Raw genomic sequence first — 16150 nt, forward strand, 5'->3', positions numbered from 1 at the left:
TCCGAGTTTCTGAGACTTTTCATGACTGACTTTCTTTTTCAGCGTTTCTTCCCAACGGTGCTGCTCTGATTCATCAGCTCCCAGCGTGAGGGAACCAGCCAAACGTTGCTTCTACACGCCGGCTTTCTCCCTCTGTGCTTTTATTATTTATCGCTTAATCCATTTGATTTGATGGCGGCGTGCCGTCCGAGGCCCGAGTCTCACTTTGTGGTGGCGGCTTCCGGATGTTTTACGGAGCTGAAGATAGAATCGGTTTTCATCCCTCCGTCAGCTCAGTCAGAGGTGGCCTTCGCAGCTAAACCCTGTAGGAAAGACGACATTGATGTGGCCAAAAAAAGGCGTGTAGGCATCACTGAGTCATGTGGAGTTCCAGCTGAGTGTTTTTTTTTTTTTTTTTACCTCCCTTGGTCCACTGACATCACTTCAACTGCTTCCTCTTTGCTCCCCTTCTGCCTCAGTGGACCTCAGATCAGTGGAGCGTATGATAAGGAAGTCAGCTGGAACAAGGGGGAGAAAACCTTTTCATTTGATAAAGTTTGATGTAGTTTATAATAGCTTCTTCTTCTTCTTCTTCTTCTTCTTCTTCTTCTTCTTCTTCTTCTTCTTCTTTTTCATAGTACTACTATCAGCACTTTCGTAGGTCAGAACCTCCTGTGTTTGTGTAACAGGTTGTCCAGTGTTTCTCCTGCTAGTTGACCTTTGACCTCTCCCGGGTCCATCCGTTCTGACCCCACTTTGAAATGTTTGACCTCTCAAACCTCAGAGAAAGAAGCCGGCCTGGCCCGCTGACTCGTGGGTGGCGACTTCTCACACTGGCCATTATTTTGAATGTTTCCTGGCCTTCAAGTGCCTCTGTCGCGTCCCTGCAGTGTGACCACAGCTGCTTGACCAGTTTCAGGACAGAGCCACACACAATGTTATGCCACGCTCACGCAGTGTCAGCTGTCCTATGAAAGACATTCTCTTTATTGCAAAATAAATGACAATAAAAGGAGATTTGTCTTTATTCTGCTTCCATGTATCTACACAGACACACCCGGAACTTTATGGGGGAAAACTATGTGTGACCTTGCAACATTTTTGTCTGAATTCTGGTGGATCCTTCTTGAAAGGCTCCAGTTTTAACCATTTTTCAGACGGTCAACAGATGACTGGGTCACTCAGAGGCGCTCACATGTCTCTGAATTTGTCACACTGCACTGCGAGATAACAGAAGACACAATCAAACATTGTTGAGGGTGTTTTAGAAGAACGTTTTGCTTCATAACAATGTGTAGGAGCAAAGCGTACTGGTTTCATTAAATCCACTGCAGCCACCAAATATCTCACTGATTAGTCTCCCCACGCTTTCCTCCATCCGCCTTCGCGGGGTTGACAGATTTATTTTTAAAGACTAATAAATGTCTTACTTTGAAAACATTTCACTGACGGCAGCGAAACAAGTGTTCTGCTGCTCCCGGAAAACTTTCCGAGATTGTTAGTCAGAGTTTCTGTGTTACATTCTAATGTTTTCCAGCCATTCGAAAATGAATGACTCTTCATGGAACAAATCCCGTTGCTTCATTCCGAGGAATGCGGGGTGACCTCATCGCTGGAGCCGAGTGAAGAAACTCCCCGGCTCCCCTTGCAACCCCGCGCTGCCTCTCCTCACCGTCTTCCCTCCTTGAGCTGTCCCCTTCTCCTCCGTTTGGGAGACTTTCTACCTCACAGGCTGTTGTGTCGCCTCCACGCCTGTTGCTTTAATGACCAGGGTGTCTACAAGAGAAAAGAAAGAGAGCACATGCATTTTCAGCAAAGTTCGGGCTTTAGGATCATATTTGAAACAGAAAGAAATGAATGTTGGAGCAGAAGTACATCGGTGTGTATTCTAAGATCACCTCCTCTGTCCATTGTTACAAAATGGACACCCAACAGTCATGCTGCTGGTCTTCCTGTGACTCGAAAATCATTGCATTGGATGTGTTTGTTGTTAAAGCCTGAATTAGTCCTGGCTGGCTTCAGTGTGATGAGGAGGAGGTTCCTTAGGACAGATTCTGGCTGTGGCCGTGGTCACACATAAGCTCACAGTGTGACATGACTGACCTTATACCCTGAGTGTCACAGCTGGTACAGGAAGTAGCACGCAGCCCATCCCTGCCTCTATTTTTTAACCACTGGGTATCTATAGACCCGCTCAGGATGGCAGGAACTGGGACTCGTCACAACAATGGAGCCCTGCCACCTGCGAAAATAGGAGGCTGACGGCGACGAGCGGCTGACATCATCTACCAGTCTTCTCTTTTTTTTTTTAACCTACTTTCGACCCGGATGCAGTGTAGAAACATCTAGTAGCTCCACCAGCAACTTTCTCTGTCCTCACTGCTCATTGAGGCCAGGGCGGCTTCCTTCTTCTCTGTGATTGTGACTAACAAGGCGGAAGGTTTAAAGATTAAAGATTCTTCTCCTTTCTCAACATTTTCATTGAGGCTCTTCGCAGGGTGTACGTGTGAAACAAAGGTGTCAACTCGGCAACCTGAAGCTGATGTTTTCCGTTGTGGTGTCCTTCCAGGAGTGATCAGCCAATGGCAGGCCGAGTCCAAGGAGCGAGTCATCTCCCTCGTGCTCACCCACCTCCCCTTGCTCAAACCTGGCAACGTGGAAGCCAAGAGTGAGTACATGCGCCTGCTGCCGCGCATCCTGGCCCACACCATCGAGCACGGCCACCACCTGGAGGAGTCCCGCCAGCTGCTCTCCTACGCCCTCATCCACCCGGCCACCTCGCTGGAGGACCGCGCCGCCCTGGCGCTCTGGCTCAACCACCTGGAGGAGAGGGCGGCGGCACGCGGGGACTCCCTGGAGAGGCCGCCCCCCGCCGGGCCGCACCACCACCAGTCCACCCCTCCATCCACCCTCACCTCCTCGGGATCCTCCTCGTCGTCTTCGTCGACCAACACCTCCTCCTCTGGCAACCTTTACTCCCTGCACCACCACCAGCGCTACGGCTCCGACGACCGGCTCAACGGCTGGCAGAGCTCCCGGGACTCGGGGCTCGGCGGAGGCTGGCATCACCATCAGCAGCAGCAGGGCTGCGAGAACGGCCACCTCCTCCTCTACCCTTCGTCCTCAGTGCCGACAACCATCAACACTGTGGGAATCGGCGGAGGCAGCAACACCAGTAAGTAAATGTCCTTTAATATCAAAGGTCCAGTGTGGAAAATTTGGCTTGATTTATGATTTTCATATAAGTAAAAGCTCAATATACTGCTCATAAATACATTAATCAAAGTAAATAACTGCAATACAATAAGTCATTTGTTTTTTCTAAACATAGAACATATATATATATATGTATGTTTAAGTATATACATAGAGCCCCATAGAGTCCCAGTTAGCTGCCATCTTACACGGACAGAATGTTTCGTAATTAGGGTGACTGCTCACATCTTCAAATAAACCAAAGAAGAAGAAGGTGGACAAGGTATCCAGGTTTGGGTGCGCAGGCCACTGTTGCTCACTGGTAAGCTCAGGAGGAGGAGGTAGAGTGTAAGACGACATCGCGTTTCGTAATTAGGGTGACTGCTCGCATCTTCAAATCAACCAAAGAAGAAGGTGGACGAGGTATCCAGGTTTGGGTGCGCATGCCACCGTTGCTCACTGGCAAGCTCAGGAGGGGGAGGTAGAGTGTAAGTCGCTGCAATCTAAAATGTAACCACTTGATGTCGCTGTTTCTTCTTCAAAATGTCCAAATATTACACACCTTCACAAATGACACTGATGCCTCATTGTCTCAGCCACTGTTTTGATCAACAAACAATTAGCTTACGCGGGAGGCGCATCCCCGATTCCTAACATTTTCCCATGGATATACTGATGACTTTGCCCTATAACCCTCTTTACACAAGAACACGTCAACTTTTGCGCATCCAACAAGCTCCTCGTGCTTAGCGGTTGGTGTCAAGACAAGGATCGGCGTTCGAACTACCTTGAGTGAAAATGTTTTTATAATTCTTTGATTTCAATTCCTAAAAGAAAACTCATTGTGTTTCAATATTAAAAAGCAGTTGTGGCTGTGCCACAGTAGACTGTCTGTCTGTGCCGGTGACCCCACATCAAATGGTCCCGTCCAAATTGAGAACTACTGAAAATGACATATCCCAACACTGCCAGGAAATGATCATTGTGTATCTATTGAAGGAAGCCATGAGGACAGTAAATACACACTGTAGCTTTAATACACAGTCTGGCCAGACTGACCACACTGAGCCACACACGGCAGCCTTCAGATGCTACTTAAGGTGGAAGACACCACACGTTGAGGCAATCTCAACATAACTATGGTCAGAGCAAGATATTTAAGGAGACAAGAATGCAATGGCCCGCTGTGTGTGCGTGCGTGTGTGTGTGTGAGTTTTTCAGGGAGATGAAAGAAACAGCTGAGGGTTTATAAATAAAGACACATTTAAAGCCTCGTCAAGAAAGATCCTCCTGTATTTTTGACAGCCAGCAGAGTCACGGCGTCACTGAAGGCCTCAGGATCTCACCGCAGACCATCGCCACCTCGGCCGCCGATTGGTCCCCGCGCTCAGCAGGTGCCGCTAGGTCTTAGCTAGCAAAGATCGGGTCATCCAATCCAAAGCAGATAAGTCAGTAGTCGAAGGCCCTAAAAATGGACTGAAAGTGAAACAGACTGTGGCGACTGGCAAATCAGACAAAATGGGCCAGGTAGGGAGTCACTCTGGAGACAGGCTATAAGGAGGTTCGGCGCATCATCGTTGGAAAGTCAAGTGGGTGCAAGGCCTGTCGCTCACCAGTTCACTTTGTCTCGCCTTCTCGCCTGCAAAGGCAGTAAAAGGCTCGTTGGTCTAACACTTGGACCATTTCATTGATTCCTTGGAACCAAAAACTACAGCGAGATGCACACAATCAAAAAGAAACTGTCATAGTCAGTGCATCTCCCTTCAGCTGGTCTAACCCTCATGGTGCTGATGGTGGACGCAGAGTGAGCTGAGGTGTATAGCTCTTCAACCACGTCAACCTGAGCGCCTGCCACCATCTTTTACCTTGTAAGGCTGCCTTTGTGGGAGACTGTATTTAGGGAAAATGGCTATTATTTAGGGACTGGAACTTGTAATGTTAGCTGCTCACCTATTTTAAACAGGGCCCATGACGTTCTATACATAGTGCCACCAGTAAGAGGACCGCATATAGCAGGAGGAGGAGCAGGAGGAGGAGGAGAGGCAGGAGAGGCGGCAGCGGCGGCGGTGGCGGCGGCAGCTCAGCCGTCAGGACGGCGACACAAAAAGCCCTGTGGCTAGCAGACATTTGTGCCGGACAGGGAAAGTGATGCCGGCGCTGCTTGCTGCTGCTGCTTTTAGGGTGTTTAAAATGAGCAGGCGTCAGTCACCGCTTTGCTCTGAGGGTTTGGAGAAGATAGTGTGGAAAGGAGTTTGTCTCGAAAGCGTGACGACAAGCGGACGGAACAATCAGTTCACCCCATCTGTCCGTCCGTAGGGCTGAAAGGTTACCGATCAACGTTGATGTAGGGATTTATTATTTGGCCGATTATATCCGTACAAAATGCAAAAATCGATCTAGTGGTTAATTCTAAAATGCAACTTTATTTTGAAATGCACGCAGCACGTCAGTGTCACCGTTCCCCTCGTGGTAAAAAGTCGCCAGCGTGGAAGAACATTGAGCCCGGGGCCCACTCTGAAACTAAGACGCACAGCTTGACCTTCTCCTGGATTCATGAAGTCCAAACCAATGAAAGAGCCAGATAACAGGGGATCTGGATAGATTCTGATTAGATGTTTTCAGGACAGTGACGCTTTTAATACTGATGTGAACTGGACAGTCGGCTTGTGAAGATGAGAGAAAATGTGTTATATTAATTGAAATGAAAGGGAAATTTTAAAATAATAATTATGTTAATATGTACGTACGTACGTATGTATGTATGTTTACATATATATGTATATATATATATGTATATATATATATATATATATATATGTATATATATATATATATATATATATATATATGTGTGTGTGTATACATATATATATATATATATGTGTATACATATATATGTGTGTATACATATATATATATATATATATATATATGTGTATACATATATACATATATATATATATATATATATATATGTGTGTATACATATATATGTATATATATATATATATATGTATATATATATATATATATATATATATATATATATATATATATATGTGTATATATATATGTGTATACATATATATATATATATATACACAGATATTTATATACGTATATATATCTACATATTGCATATACATATATATGTATGTATAAGTTGTTTTGTGAGTTAATATAAATATATCAGTCATATATGGTTCATATCATCATATCATATGATTGTGTTTGATGTTATGTTCGATATTTGATATGGCCTCATATCAATCGGATTAGGATTAAAGAATCGATTTGAAACAAAATCATATCATGACTGACTTTGTTGATATCTGCAAACATTGTCCGGTCTCGTTGAAAAGTTTAGCTGCAGGGACTGAAGTTAGATTAGACAGACATGTGTGTCTGCTAGACACACGTGTCTGTGTGTGTTTGTGTGTAGTCCTTTGTGTTTCCATGGCGCCTGACCTATCCTCTGGTGCTCTCGCAGTCCCGTCGAGCGGCGGCGGCCCGCAGCAGAGCCCTCTGAAGCGCTCCGTGTCCCTCACACCTCCCATGAGCGGCCCCAGCAGCCAGCTGCTGGGCCACGTCTGGCTGTCCCAGGAGGACCTGCGGACCGCCCGGGGCCCGGCGCCGGACCACGCGCCGCTCTCACCCCAGAGCAGCATCGCATCTTCAGGAAGCGGTGGCAGCGAGCACTTGGAGGACGCCGGTCTGGGAGGAGGCCCCGGCCTGCACCGCAGCTCCTTCCACGAGGACGGCAGCGGCATGAGGGGTAAGAGGTGGAGGCACACCAGTTGGCTTGACGGAGGAGTCAACATCACGGGCTGCTCCTTAAGGTTAAGTGTGTAATATTTGGAGGTTTTGAAGAAGAAACAGCAACATCAAGTGGTTACATTTACGATTGCAGCATCTATCAGTCTCTCTCCCCCTCTTGAGCTTGCCAGTGAACTACAGTGGCCTGCGCACCCAAACCTGGATACCTCATCCACCTTCTCCTTTGTTGTTTTATTTGAATACGCTAGCAGTCACCCTAAATACGAAACGTGCTGTCAGGCAGCTCGATTGTCCACACCAGGCTTCCTTAGAAATATGGCAGTGCAAGATGACAGCTAACTGGGAAGAAGAGCCTATTTATATGTTTATTCTCATACATGTATGAGAACCGTTGGAAAACCAAATGACTTTTATTGTACTGCATTTATACACTTTTATTAATGTATTTATTGTCAGTATATATCATATAGATAGATATATATAGATACATATATATGATATATATATATATATATATATATATATATATATATATATATATATATATATATATATATATATGTATATGTGTGTGTGTATATATGTATATAAATCTGGCCAAATATGACACACTGAACTTTTAAACATCATGCCAGAGCTCCAGTATTATACAGAATTAACTGCATCTTTTTTCATCTCACATCTCCCTCCATCATTGAAACCTTCAGAGATGACAAAGTTCCATCTCCTACTTGTTCTGGCTGCTCCAACAAAGCATCTGTGTTACCGGGAAGCCAAAACCCAACTACGCTGATGTTAAATGTGAAAATACAAACAAACATTAAATTAATTGTGTTTTCAAAAGATTATTTGAGCGTTTCAAAAGATTTTGAAACTGCAGACGTCCAGGCCAAAATCACTGTTTGTGACTCTGAACAGACCTGCTCATCTAATCTGCTGCTCTGCATTTGTATCCTGAGGGTTAGGTGACAAAAGTTGAAATAAACAACAACAAGACAAAACACGGATGTGTTTCCAGTCATGCGTCCTGCCAGCAGAATCAGGTGAATCAGTTCATGAGTGGCCAAGGAGGAGCTCAGCTGTTTGTCCATGTGCTGGAGGTTGAGTAGCAGGTTTGGACTGGTTGTGGATCCAGTCAAAGCTGCCAGTGGGCCTCATCTGTCTCTCATTTTCTCCTCTGTCGTGTCGTCGTCCATGAGCTGCAAAACAAACATTCCTCACACGCCGCCGGCAGAGCGCGCTGGTATTTGACGCTTGTTGTCGAGCGTCGAAATGGAGTTTGCTTACTGAGTCGAGGCCCGATGTCTGCGCGTGCGCATTTTGCAGCCTGATCTGCTTCCTGTTTGCCAGAGCAGCTTCCTGTCAGCGCTCCTCCAAAATAAAACTGCCACTTTCACCACAAATTCATTGTGTCTTTGCTAATTTTGGGGAGTTGGACTGGAAGTGGGCAGTTTGACCTATGCCATGTCCGCATAAATCGTTCATACTTGTTATGTCATTAGGTTTTAACATACACACTATTGTGTGTGTGTGTGTGTGTGTGTGTGTGTGTGTGTGTGTGTGTGTGTGTGTGTGTGTGTGTGTGTGTGTGTGTGTGTGCGCGAGAGAGAGAGATGTATATATACATATATATATATATATATATATATAGGTGTGTATATATACATACTGTATATACATACATATATATATATATATAGGTATGTATATATGTATATATGTATGTAAATATATATATATATATATATACAATGATGATGTATAGATATATAAGCATGTATTTGCATTAAAATGATGTCATTTGTGTCCAAAGATGTCCCTGCCTGGCTGAAGAGTCTCCGTCTCCACAAGTACGCCTCCCTCTTCTCCACCATGACCTACGACGAGATGATGTCACTGACTGAAGAACAGCTAGAGGCTCAGGTGTGTATGTGCGCGCACACACACACACACACACACACACACGTGCACGCACTCATGCACACAACAAAGCAAGGCTAAGAAACATCCATCTCTCATGATACGAATTAAAGAACAATTTATGTTTTCTGCTTTTTGGGGGTTTTTTTTGGACTGATACGATCGTCCATCTATCTGCTGCAGCAGTTGCCAGCTTGAAAGCAGCTGTTAGTCTTGAAGCAGAGATTTCTGCTACTCTACTTAAAGAAGTTGAAGTCTATTCTAAAACAGAGGATGCTGCTAAAATTAACCCGCTGGCTCGCCGGGAAACTGCAGACTTCCTGCAGGTGCGACTCGCTGCGTCTGGTCCAAATGTGGTGTCCACTTCTACTGTAAGGACTGGAGAGGTGACCGATGGACGTCGAAATGTCATCTGTGCAATCTAAAAACCATTGCCAGCATCCATGACATGTTGAGAGGTTGAGAGGTTTAAGCAGAGTGACCAGCAAATGTTTTTTCCCCAACAGAAAGTCACAAAGGGGGCAAGACACAAGATCGTTATCAGCATCCAGAAGCTGAAAGAGAGGCAGAACCTGCTGCGCAGCCTGGAGAAGGTCAGTCTTTCCCGCAGTTCTTCCTCAGCTCTTCAACAAGTCCCACATTGTTCCCATTTAGATAACCACATGTTGTGGAGCTGCCCTACACATTAATCCAAAATTGTCTCCAGAAGTCCAGAAAACAGCTCATTTAGCCCTCTGTTTATAGCCTCCTGCTAAAACCCATCCTTTGTTGGACCTTTGGAAGGGCGACAAAAGACAGGGAGACGTCCTTTGTGACGTCACAATGGGCTGACTTCCCCCAAAGTTTCCAGAAGAGGGGCAGGCGTCTCATTTCCGGTCCACTGACCACCACCTTTGAGAATTTGGCTAAAAGGAATTTTTTGACCGAGTACCTTGATATCGTCTTAATCTGGAGTTAGACATTGTCACTGAGCTCTCACTCTTCGGGCCTGCTCACTGGCCGGCCGGCCTGCCTGTGTTTGTTTGTGTTGTGTGCCTGGGATGGCAGCAAAAAGGAACAGCTAATCCAGAGCTCCTTATTTAACACGCACACACACACACACACACACACACACACACACACACACACACACACACACACACTCCATTTAGCGTCTAAAGCGAGACAATGTGGCCCAAGGTTACACTGCGGGAGCTCCTTCTCCCACTGGCTAAATTCAGAAGCAACCTTTTCAACGAGGACTCCTTTTAAAACGGCTCCCGTCGATGGGAGGACACCTGTCGCTCCGTAGTTCTACCGTGTAGCCCCACTGTAAGAAAACTGTACGCGTTTTGTTTTTTTTTGCTTTTGTCCCCCCCCCTTCCTTATTTTCCCTCTCTGGCCTCATTTATTTCCTGTATTTCCGTCTGACGCGTCTTTGCCACCAGGACGTGCTGGAGGGCAGCAATCTACGCGGGCCGCTGCAGGAGCTCCACCAGATGGTCATGACGCCCATCAAGGCCTTTGTCGGTGGGGAGGAGGGCTCCGCGCAGCGCCCCCTGCTGTGCTCTGACGGGAAGAGCGCAGCGCCGGGTTCCCACCTGAACAGCGGCGGGGGTGGCGGGGAGGCGGAGTTGAGCTCCAGCGCCGTCGCCGACGGGGATCTACCGGGCCAGTTCACCCGCGTCATGGGCAAAGGTGTGTGTGTGTGTGTGTGTGTGGACACGTGCGGTTTAGCTTGTCCAATGTCTAATTTGACGTCTTGCACCTCTTGCCAGTTTGCACCCAGCTGTTGGTGTCGCGGTCCGACGAGGACAGCATCAGCTCCTACCTGCAGCTCATCGACAAGTGCCTCATCCACGAGGTGCCAGCATCGCAGTACACAGCCTGTAGTGTGAAACGCACACTGCAGCAACACACTGCAGGGTGTTTGGGGCTCGCAGATGATCTTAAATCAATGTTTTACACCCTTGAGAAGTTAATTTTGTCCCCATTCAATTTGTGTTTTTGTTACTTTTAAGTAATTCTTTGCATTTGGATCATATTTTATTTTATTTTAACATCAGGAAAAAGCAAACATAAAAAAATATCTTTGGGAAATCGTCCACTACAGTCTACACAGATGTATGCTAACGCTGATTTGTAAATTAGGAATTTTATTTTATTTATTTTAAGTTAATAATTCTACCAGTAATTGCATTCACAGAAGCATCTCCACCTATCAAAGGCAAATCAAAAGTACAATATTTCAATTCGCGAAGGCAAATTTTGTCAAAAATCTTTTGAACAAAATGAAAATTTGTCAATTGATAAAAAAAACAAACAAACACATACATAACAATTTTCTTTTTTTGTCTGATGTGATTTTTGACTCCGCCTTGCCTCATGTTTCAGTCCTTCACAGAGACGCAGAAGAAGAGGCTGTTGTCGTGGAAACAGCAGGTGCAGAGGCTGTTCCGCTCCATGCCCAGGAAAGCCCTCCTGGACATCGCAGGCTACCGCACACAAAGGAGGTAAAACACAGGACCAGACACAGACGCACAGTTCAGTTTTCACAGACAGTCACAGTTTGAGCACAAGAGCTTTCGTTCTGCTTTCCTGTTTTAACAATATCTCAACTTGCTAAGTAACCGCTATCAGTATTACTGAATATTAATCAGTGAGAACACGAGTCAGCGTTCCCCTCTGACTGGCCTCTTCTCTTCCGACCCCGTGGCAGCCGTTTCGGCCAGTCCAACTCCCTGCCCACCACCAGCTGCCTCGGGGCCAGCGTGTCGGCCAGGAGGAGCCTCCGCCAGTTCCAGATGCCCTCCAGGAGTTTGCCGGGTGCCCGCCTGGGACTGCTGGGCAGCGCTGGGCTCCTGGGCCCACCGACCCGCAGCTCCAGCAGCACCCCCACCGGCCCCAAGCAGGGCAGACAGGTGAGTCCCGGTCGGACCTGTCAAAGATTGTAAAGGCTCTAAAGGAAGAGGGTTATTGAAGGTGTCGGGTCATCGCTGTGGCTTTCTGGGACTCTGGTGGGGTCTGTGCCTCCTTAGAGCAGGGGTGTCAAACTCTAAAACACAGTAGGGCCAAACTTTTAAAATTTTGGATGAGATCGTGGGCCAACATTAATATTTATTGAAAAAAATCTTCTCCAGTGAACCTTTACATATGGACCCAAACAAGTTATGCTCCAACCTGAATATGGAACAATCAGCTCTTAACACTTCATATTGCACACATGCAAAATCGAATTTCAAATGACAAAAAAAACTCAAATAAATAATCTATGACTTCTTTTTGATTTATAATAATTTAATAATAATGAATTTTAAAAATAAAATAGTAATTGAACGTCCTGTGCTGATTGAGCAGAGCATTCTGGGATTTGTAGTAGTAGTGGTACATGTGCCGTATTGTACCAGCGGGCCAACTCTAGCAGAGATGTTGTATTGCCTCGAGGGCCAAATGTAATTACACTGTGGGCCAAATTCGCCCCGCGGGCCAGAGTTTGACGACCATACCTTAGAGGAACTGGTCATTGTGTAACGCTACATCCAGGATGTTTATAATCTCTCCGGCGGGCAGAATTCCTGCGTCCGTGCGTGTTTCTCCCGAAATAGACTTTTTACCCCGCTACTAAAAAATGCGAGGCGAGGAAGAGGAGGATATAGCTGGCGGCCAGGTCACCCCACATACCAGAGGCCCGGTGTCAGCGCTCAAACAGGAGGAGCTGTTCCTCTCCCTGTTCCTGGCACTTTGTGCAGGGAACCTCTCTCGCTCTCTTGCTCTCTCTCTCTCGCTCTCTTGCTCTCGCTCTCCTCACAATGGGAGGAAATACCTCAGTCCCTCCTCCTCCTTCTCCCTCTCCTCGTCACGCCGGGCCTTCCACGGTAGGGCTGCGGCGTGCAGAAGAAGGGAAATGTGTGAGTCATACCTTGGGAGAAGTGGAGGTGGGTGGAGAGGAGGAGGAGGAGGGGAAAGAGGGTGAGGCAGAGGAGGTGTAGGAGGGGCGACAGGGAGTGACAGGGAGGGTCAGACGTAGTGATACAGTGCACAAGCATTTCCTGTTTTCCCCGGGACGGTGCCGCTGCCGGGCCGCCAGCAGGGGGCGGTCTACCAGGCAGATCCGGGTGGAAAAGTTGGATCAGACTGTTGGGTTTGAGTCAGACAGTGGGACTGAGAGCTGTGGTGGGAGACCCCAGGCCACGGTTAGATCTTTGTTTTCCTGGAGCAGCCTCATAGTATTAATTAATTTAATTCATATGAATTCATAATTAATATCCTGGATGCCCTGTTGTATTTAGCCTTCTGTTTGCAGCCTCCTGCTAAAACCAACGTCTGGTTAGACCCGCACGTTTGGACATGTCAGCCGACATCCTGGCTGGCTGTGCCGTCACCAGCCTGGGAGCGGTGCTAGTAACCCTTTCTGACATCACAGAGAGGGCTGACTTCCAAAAGTGCATGTGTCAGTGCCACCCTGCCACCTCACGACGGTGTTATTATTAGGAATCATCATCGGGTGTGGAGTAGCACTGGCAAGAACGGCATTTATGAAAGTGAAAAACACACTGACGTGCATATTAATAAAGAAACACACAAGATGTAAATCTGTAGAATCAGCAGCAAGGCTTATTTAATGAAACGTTGCTCTTTAAATGTTTTTGAAATTCTTCAAATATGTGCAACAGCCACTAGGGGGCAGTCAGATTGTTGTCCTGCCCCTGGTTTTTTGTTGCAGCTGCTGCTGCTCACCTGACAGGCAGGCAGTCGTCCAGTCCAGACTGGGATCCTGTTAGTTCAGTGGCCTTCTCAGAAATAGCCAGAGGTGGCAGAAGTATCCACAGTCGGTGCTCAAGTAAAAGTATGGATACTTGTGTAAGAAAAAAGTGAAAGTGACTGATTCAACTCCTTTACTCAAGTAAAAGTAATAAAGTGCAGGTTCTGAAATCTGCTGAAATAACATGTGAAAATTGCCATTGATGTAACAATACATTTGTGACAGAGTAATCTGGACTGAACTGACCAGAGGTCAGAGGTCAGAGGTCTTGAGCATCTGGATCATTTTTAAAAACTTTGCTGCTGTAGTTTTAAGTTCTTTTTTTTTTCTTTTTCAACTGCAGTGCAACCAAACTGTAACCAGTAATAGTTCTGACCAGTGAGCCATTATTGGATCTTTACATTTTTTTGTAAAACCAATGTTATTTTTTACAGTTTTATTTTTCTCTGTGCTGACAACGTACTCAACAGTGACGCCAAAGCCGAGGTGCCCTAAAAGAATCTATTTCAAAGCTATAAAATATCTCTAAAATATCATCTACTTTTATATTGACATAAACATAGGCGGAGTTCAAATAGCTGCACTTCAAGCAACAACAACTATAATATAATAAGTAAATATAATAAGAAAATTCCTCTCTTGTAAACACAAAAGTGCCCACAATGTTTGAGTACAAATGTAGGGAGACAAAGTAAAAAATGGTCAGTAAAAGAAACACCCAAGTAAAGTACAGATACCTGAAAAAAAATAACTGAAGTACAGTAACGTCGTGACTTCCCCGCCTCTGGAAACAAATCAAAGTCACGACTCTGGTGTTGAACGACTCTCCTTGGAACAAAGGGAACCTTCTGGTGCTGACGTGCTGTCTGGATCCCTGCAGGGTCTGTGGTTCGCCAACCCCGGAGGAAGCAACAGCATGCCGAGCCGCAGCCACAGCTCGGTGCAGAGGACCCGCTCCCTGCCGGTCCACACCACGCCACAGACCATGGTCATTTTCCAGCAGGCCGGTGAGCACCAAACACACACACACACACACACACACACACACACACACACACATTTGTTTGTCTGGCCCGGTAAGGACAGTGGACATAGAGGTGCCTGCGTAGCGAGCGCCCTCTCCGTTAGCTAGAACGTGGTGGCACTGAATGGAGCGATTTGGTGATTTGACCAATGAAGAGTAAGGAGGACTGTTTTTTTGGGAGTTCAGGACGGAGAATTGTTGTTCAGCTGGAGTTTCTCCTGTCGCGCTTCATCACGCCCCTGTTTCGCAGCAAGGTTGGATTTACATTACATTTACAAAAGCAGCTAACCACATGACAGCGAGGCTTTAATTGGTGTGTGTATGTGTGTGTGTGTGTGTGTCAGATGAAAAAATGCAGCTGTGACGTCGCCGGTCCAGTGTCCAGTCTGCACATAGGCAGAGTGACCTCTAGTAACCTCTGCTGCCTGCCTGGACTCTGTCCGACAGGAGTAGGACAAGCTGGGACTTCCTGCGCTCTGTCACACACACACACACACACACACACACACACACAGAAGAGAGACACAGAAGTTCTCTTCTTGGACTGAAGGGGGGAGAGCAGATTTAGAAAGAGGCAGAAGGGAAGCTGGAGGAGGCCCACAATGAGGCTCTTTGTGCAGCCACGACACACTCAGACTCTGCTTCTCCTCCCCTTCCCTCCTCGCTCTCCCTTCTTTTTAGAAAAAAAACTGTCCCACCCCTTCCCCCTACCATCCCTTCATCCCCCTCTGCAGATTCATGCCCTCGCAGCATTCTGCCTTTCCCCAGTTGGCAAAAGTTCTGTCTGCCTTGGCGTCAGAAAGTCTTTCAAAGGGCCAGTATGTGTTTGTGTGTGTGTGTTTTAAGGGGAAAGCAACTCTAGAAAGTCTAAAGAAGCTGCATATAATAAGAGGTCAAAGAGAAAGAAATGTGTATAGACACACACACACACACACACACAGCAGTAAGCATAACCCTGAACTTTTGGTATACCAAAGACGACTTCTGCTGCTGCTGTCCATGATTCTGCTGAAACTGTCACACTGACCCTTCTCAATAAAATACAACTGCTTTTTTCAGGGCCGTTCGCTGACGCTTGTGTCCTTCCTGCCGAAGGGAGGAGATCCCTTGTGTTTGCATGTACGTTGTGATTGTTTGCTGTTCGGTGATTTGACGGTTGCTTGTGTCCCGCGCAGACCTTCAGCTTCCGGTGACGGAGCCAGACATCAACAATCGCCTCGAGTCTCTGTGTCTGAGTATGACAGAGCACGCCCTGGGAGGTAAGACACACTCACACACACCACTCACACTGTCTCTCACCAAGTCAGACTTTTTTTTTTTTTAAATCACTAGCTGCGTTTCCATTACCCCTGAAATTGCGCAAAACCTAAATATTGCAATAAAAAATTGGTAATTGAAACGCCTAAACTTCGAAAAACCTCTCAAATATCGCTGAAAGGTTTTACCGCTCTCGTGAGGTGGTTTTTCAGACGGATCGATATCGTTGTATCGCAAATGTGTCATGGAAGCACTTT

At 46.4% G+C, this 16150-nt stretch overlaps 1 protein-coding gene across 2 annotated transcripts in view; it reads left to right on the forward strand.

Annotated features, from left to right (window-relative positions):
• samd4a (sterile alpha motif domain containing 4A) overlaps positions 1-16150 on the forward strand; it is a 41559-nt gene that overhangs the window by 19055 nt on the left and 6354 nt on the right. The window contains exons 3-12 of one of the 2 annotated variants that reach the window (XM_076051221.1): positions 2549-3154; positions 6665-6949; positions 8765-8874; positions 9378-9464; positions 10299-10548; positions 10629-10714; positions 11245-11363; positions 11570-11771; positions 14493-14619; positions 15812-15895. In XM_076051221.1, the coding sequence (XP_075907336.1) occupies positions 2549-3154; positions 6665-6949; positions 8765-8874; positions 9378-9464; positions 10299-10548; positions 10629-10714; positions 11245-11363; positions 11570-11771; positions 14493-14619; positions 15812-15895 (1956 nt within the window). The remainder of the gene's footprint in view (positions 1-2548; positions 3155-6664; positions 6950-8764; positions 8875-9377; positions 9465-10298; positions 10549-10628; positions 10715-11244; positions 11364-11569; positions 11772-14492; positions 14620-15811; positions 15896-16150) is intronic. The other variant, XM_076051308.1, reaches the window with a different exon arrangement.

The sequence above is a fragment of the Nelusetta ayraudi genome, unplaced genomic scaffold (genome assembly GCF_046127955.1).
Source record: "Nelusetta ayraudi isolate G7.1 ecotype Tasmania unplaced genomic scaffold, CSIRO-AGI_Nayr_v1 ptg000002l, whole genome shotgun sequence".
Classification (NCBI taxonomy): domain Eukaryota; kingdom Metazoa; phylum Chordata; class Actinopteri; order Tetraodontiformes; family Monacanthidae; genus Nelusetta; species Nelusetta ayraudi.